General features: G+C 33.4%; 1 protein-coding gene across 1 annotated transcript in view; it reads right to left on the minus strand.

The window, feature by feature from the left end:
* Positions 1-6,441, minus strand: part of LOC107707702 (NXPE family member 3-like) — a 30,842-nt gene that overhangs the window by 5,075 nt on the left and 19,326 nt on the right. Inside the window, exons 2-4 of the mRNA XM_016511794.1 lie at positions 3,171-3,527; positions 2,529-2,944; positions 2,375-2,445 (exon numbers count right to left, since the gene is read on the minus strand). Of these exons, the coding sequence (XP_016367280.1) occupies positions 2,375-2,445; positions 2,529-2,944; positions 3,171-3,527 (844 nt within the window). The remainder of the gene's footprint in view (positions 1-2,374; positions 2,446-2,528; positions 2,945-3,170; positions 3,528-6,441) is intronic.

Raw genomic sequence — 6,441 nt, forward strand, 5'->3', positions numbered from 1 at the left:
CCTAACGACTCTAAAGTCGTCCTGAAACCGAGGCAAGCTCCCTACAGGCGATCGGAACACCTCTTTGTCAGTTTCGGTAACCGCACCAAAGGGTTTCCAGTTACAAAGCAAAGACTCTCTATATGGATAGTAGACACCATCTCGCTAGCGTACTCTTCTTTGGACCTCCAATGCCCCATTGGAGTACGGGCCCACTCGACTATAGGCATCGCCTCATCGTGGGCATGGAACAGCGGTGTGTCAGATATTTGTGAGGCATAATAACAGCTATTATCTCCTCACTATACAATACCTCATGAATCGCTACAGAGAAAGATCTATCACAAGAATCAAGGGTCAAGAGCCCAACTAAAGCAAACACTGATCTTCATGATGGTGACATAATTTTAACCAATAAAACATCAACATCTGATCCTCTGTTATTCTCAATAACAGCAGGTGTTCCTCACTAATGCAAAATCATAATTTAATTAGTCACTTAATTATCTCATTAACTTTAACTCTTTGAGGATTTGGGATTTGACTTGAGACTTGCTTGTGACTTGAAAGGAATGACTTGGTTCCTCCTCTGGTGAAATCAGCTGAATTCATGGGTGGAATAAACATACGGCAGGACTTTTACTTTCTGACCCCTGGATTTTACACCTCTGCTTATAACGTGTCCACACTACAGAGTGAAGCAGTGCTGAAGTTAATGAGATAATTCTGTGATTAATTAAGTGATGATTGTGCATTAGTGATGAACAGCTGCTGTTAACAATCAGAATTACTGAATGAAAGAGAAACACAAGAACTACAACTGACTTCAGCCACAGCCTTAGATGAAATCAACTGAAATAAAAGACATTAAATCTCTCAAGATCTGATTAAACAACTTCTAAAACAGCATCACCAGCTTCACATTACTAACCAAACTGATGCTATTTCTGTCAGATGTGTACAGAAGTGCTTATTGAAAATTAACAGAGGTTTAGATGTTGTTGTTTGGGGACACTACCATGACGGAGATCAGTGTTTGCTTTAGTTCGGATCTTGAACCTTGACTTTTTAGCATCATCATTATGTGGCTGCTTTAACCATTGTGTTTTTCAACACATTTCTTGTGATAAAAAACAGCCAAGGCACAATATATAATGCTGTTGATTATGATTTGCAAATTACATAACCATCTTTAAAAAACAGATTCACTGATTTTGAGCAAAGTCTTTTTTCGTACCAAAGTGATGTTATGGTAGCATATTAAAGCGAAAGATCACACATATCACTTAAAAAAAAAAGCTATAACATGCTATGAAACACACACATGAAGAACCGGCATAGGAAGTAGGCTACACTTAACAACAGTGACAATCAAATAAATAAATAAACAGATTGACTCTGAACATCACAAAACACGCTACTAAAACTCAACACAAAAACAAAAGCAAAAACCCAGCATGGACATACGAAGTTTTCAAAATCCATCATAATTGTCTATATCATCTTGCAGTGTCATATAGCTATTGTGAATAACAGGAATCAAATGAAAACCCACACTATACTTTTGAAGATCAGCCACTGAATGAGATCAGTGAACCAGGCCACAAAATGATGATTACAGTATCATCAATAATTAACCAAAACCACCTAATCATAAATGTACTACGCTTTTTTTGCTATAACAAATGTGCTTTACAAACACAGTTATAACAACCAGACAAACTAGCATTACAAAGTGAAGGGTCAAGAGCCCAACTAAAGCAAACCCTGATCGCCACAATGGTGAGTCAAACAAAATGTTTTCAATAAAACATCTAAACCTCTGTTAATTCTCAAATAATTTTTGTAGATATATGACAGAAATAAAGTCAAACTGTAATGCTGTTTGTGGAGTTGTTTGATCATGTTCTGCTGTTTTATTTCAGTTGATTTCATCTAAGTCTGTGGCTGAAGTCAGTTGTAGTTCTTGTGTTTCTCTTTTCTTCAGTGATTCTGCTTGTTAACAGCAGCTGTTCATCACTAATGCTCAATCAGCACTTAATAATTCACAGAATTATCTATAAGAAGAGTAAATGTTTAACTGAACTGTATTAATTTGTTTTTGCACAAGAGAGATCTGTTAGTTTAATGTAGTTTAGTAGGTCACCATTGTGCTGGAGAGTAGAGCCAGTGCTTCAGTCAATGATGAGCCACAATCACTGATGTTCTGCTGCTTTATTTAAAGACAGTAAATTTGGTAAATTAAACCAAACAGAATACAGGGTGGTTTGACAAATAAGTTGAAAAAAGCATTACAGTGTCGTCGACGTGAGCAAATTAAATAGCCAAAATCTCTCTTTTTTTTTTTTCAAACAGGAAATGAGATGGTCAAAATATACACTGACTGTAAACATACCAATTGCTGCAGTGCTGGGAAGGACATGTATGATTTTTTGGTCTCCACTAATAGCAACATTTGTTAATTTCCTGTGGAGAAAAAAGTAACACATTTTCTATACTTTTTGTTGTACAATTCTAGAACTACTCTGAAATTCACTTTGAATCATTACTTTGTAAAAAGTTGCTTCTCAAAAAGATTTAATGGGCTTTCCAAACGTCCGTATGAGTGATGAACCAGTTTGTCACAGGAAAGTTTCTTCGGTCTCTGACACTGCCACACCGTCCCTGTTTTTATATCCTTATACTCACAGCAGCAGTCGCCTTTCCTCCAGTTTCCATCTGCACCCCACTTAAGATTACATTCTACTACTTCATGGACCCTAGTTTTATTGAGTCCTGGCCCTTCAAAGTAGCCATTATAGTGGCTGCGTGGGAATGAAGACTCCCTGTATTTTTTAAGAATCTGCACAACCTCACTGGAGTGCTCAAGACGAACAGAAACTTGTGCCTGACCTTCCCAGGGCAGAAGAAGAGCAACAGAGTAAGTCCCATTACGATGATCCACAACCTCCCCGTACACACTCGCCTTCAAGAAGAACGGAAAAGAACAAGTGTAATGCAGAAAACTAATGTCTGTTGGTAAAGTAAATTTTAAAGCTTCTAAACCTAAACATAATATGTAATATTTTGTAAATCAAAATAAATCATCAATTAATGCAAGTGAAAATCAATGACAAATGTCTGTACGATTTTTTATTTTTTTTTTATACAAAAATGTGTTTTAAAAATAATATATTATAAAATATACACACCTTTAGCTCTGAACTGAAAAGTTTTGCTTGGAAAAAATCTCCTCCATATCTTTTCAGGTTCTTGTTGTGGTCTCTGGCTGTGATAGCAACAGAGATCTTTTCTCTCACTTTGTAACTCTCTTTGAGTCCCACGATAGAGAAAGTTGAGTGGACTGGACTTGTGCTCTGATTCAGATGAGTGATTTCTTGATCTGGAATAGGCCAGTCAATAGCCTTCTGTAGTCGTTCCCACTCCTCATCACTGATTCCCATGTCAAACGCGGATATTATGGATGAACTGTTATTTCGAGGAACTGGTTTAGGTCTGGGGGGCTGAAATTGTATGATGTGGATCCCACCATTCAATGCCCAAAGAGCCTGAGAGAGGACCAGGATATCATTCACACCAAATTACATTTATTTCTATGCGTAAAGGTTTATTGTTCATTGTAGATACATATACTTTCTGGATTTCTAGAAAATGTATGTAGATCTAGGCATTTGGCAAAATGATACACAAACTGTGAACGGGTTGGGTTGAAAAGCATCAAGTAAAGAGTTTCCTTTAAACAACAAGTCAAAAACTAGTTGCCTGTGTATATTTGTGCGTCAAGCATGCTATCCACTTCCCACTACTATGAGAGCCCTTAATTCTGAGAGTACACTTTTTCAGTGTTAAAATACCTTCTATCGCAGTTTACAGGTGCAGTAAGTGATTTCTGATAAACAGTGTTGATATTTGAGATGGACAGCCAAACAAACACACCCCTCCCTTCACTGACCTGCCCCCCAAATAACAAACATGCTATGCAACACAGGCATCAGAAATTTAAAGAGGACACTATGCATGTGTGGAGCAAAAAGTCATTTAGCATGATTAAACTAGAACTAATTATTATTTTGATTAATCCAAATGGTTTGAATTATTAAAATGAAATTAATAGAAAAAAAAAAATATTGTATTCCATTATTTAATTGTTATTCCACATGCTGCCCAAAGTTGTCCTCCAAACATTGTACCATTTGAAGGCTATGAAAACATGTATGTGTTGGCAATGTGCAAAAAAGAGGTAAATAATTAAAATGATTGATAAGTAAATAATTACATTAAAGTATTGCATTGGAGATGGGGTGACAGGAAGAGCAATTTACTCAACTGCTATTCAAAGACATTCAACAGCCATATGTAGCCTATATGCATTAATTGAAATGAAGCTTTTGTTCAGGTGATCAGTCATATTTCTCTAAATGGCAACACTTTATAATAACTTTCATTAATAAATAATTAACAGACATTATATAATCTTTAACAGATCATTAGTTAATATATATTCAGCTAGAGATAAGAGATAATGTGCTTGTTAATGTTTACTAATGTACTTAATAAACATTATCTAATGATTAACAGATCATTGTTTAATGTAAATTGAAATGCTTACAAATGTCATTAAACTCTCAATTCATATGATCATGGATTTTTTTTTTTAAATCTTCAAATGATTTTGACAGATGGTTTACAATGATTAAAAGCTTCATTAATAAATCATTAACAAACATTATATAATGCTTGACAGATCATTAATTCATGTTTACAAATGCCATTAAAATTTCACTTTTTATGATCATGCACTTTTTATAAATCTACAAATTATTTTAACAGAAATTGTGCAATGATTACATGCTTATTTGTTACTGTACATTTGAATGCTAACAAATGTCATTAAACTTCAGTTCACATATTAGCTAATGCTCATGTTCGCATTTACAAATGTTGTGGAATTATAGCTTAATTGGTCATTTTAAGCACTTCACAAACTATTCATGTTAATATATTCATTAACTCATAATCAGTCTGTAAAGGTCATATATTTGCTCTTCGTTTGTAGTGTCGACTTCTACAATTTTCACATCTTAACAAAGTATTAATTATTTGTTCATGTTTTTGCAGTACCCAATCTAGTGGAAACTATTAATAATTTGTTTATAGACGTTTAATAATCATTAGTACATTTATGAGCAGTCATTTTGATGGCAAAATCTGTCCCAAATGGCCTAAATTCACCCTTTACAAATAATTTATTAATCATTTATTCATGTTTTTGCAGTACTCAATCTAAAGTTTGGACCATTCATCATTTGTAAATGTTTATAAACAATTACTAATTTTTTAGTATCTTTTTGGGCACTGGACTTTTAGCTACTGTAATAACGTTTGTGTAAAGGGTTTTAAGTTTAGCTAAATGCTAAACATGTTTTTATCACCTTAACACTTATATTAGTATACTATTGTGTATCATTATTGTAAGCATTTTAATTCACATGAAATCTTAATTATTAGGTAATGTTTAATGAGTCTATTAGTAAACATTAAAATGCATATTATCTCATGTTTCTAGCTATTTTAATATATATATATATATATATATATATATTAATTTGTTTATAGACGTTTAATAATCATTAGTACATTTATGAGCAGTCATTTTGATGGCAAAATCTGTCCCAAATGGCCTAAATTCACCCTTTACAAATAATTTATTAATAATTTATTCATGTTTTTGCAGTACTCAATCTAAAGTTTGGACCATTCATCATTTGTAAATGTTTATAAACAATTACAAATTTTTTTAGTATCTTTTTGGGCACTGGACTTTTAGCTACTGTAATAACGTTTGTGTAAAGGGTGTTAAGTTTACCTAAATGCTAAACATGTTTTTATCACCTTAACACTCATATTAGTATACTATTGTGTATCATTATTGTAAGCATTTTAATTCACATGAAATCTTAATTATTAGGTAATGTTTAATGAGTCTATTAGTAAACATTAAAATGCATATTATCTCATGTTTCTAGCTATTTTAATATATATATATATACATATTAACTAATGGTCTGTTAAGCATTATAATGTTTGTTAATGATTTATTGATGAAAGTTATTATAAAGTGTTACCTAAATTCGTTGACTATACGTTTACATGGACATCAGTAATCTAATTATTTACCTTATTCTAAATAAGCCAATATTATGATTATGGTGTTTACATGAGTTGCTTTTAGAATATTCCTTTCATGTTCCCGTTTTACATGATATAGTACATAGTTCGATTAATGGCACATGGCATTACGTCCCCACGTGACGCCATCCGTCGTCCCCTCCTGAATTTCACGTATAAACATATAGTTCGTCTTCGTGATGATGCCATATACAGTTTTGGGTGTTTCATTTGTAATTTTATGAAAGCTTCAAGTGCAGTTAATTATTTGTACGTGCATACAGACGACGGCGG

The sequence above is a fragment of the Sinocyclocheilus rhinocerous genome, unplaced genomic scaffold (assembly GCF_001515625.1).
Source record: "Sinocyclocheilus rhinocerous isolate Xijiao unplaced genomic scaffold, SAMN03320098_v1.1 scaffold655, whole genome shotgun sequence".
Taxonomy (NCBI): Eukaryota; Metazoa; Chordata; class Actinopteri; order Cypriniformes; family Cyprinidae; genus Sinocyclocheilus; species Sinocyclocheilus rhinocerous.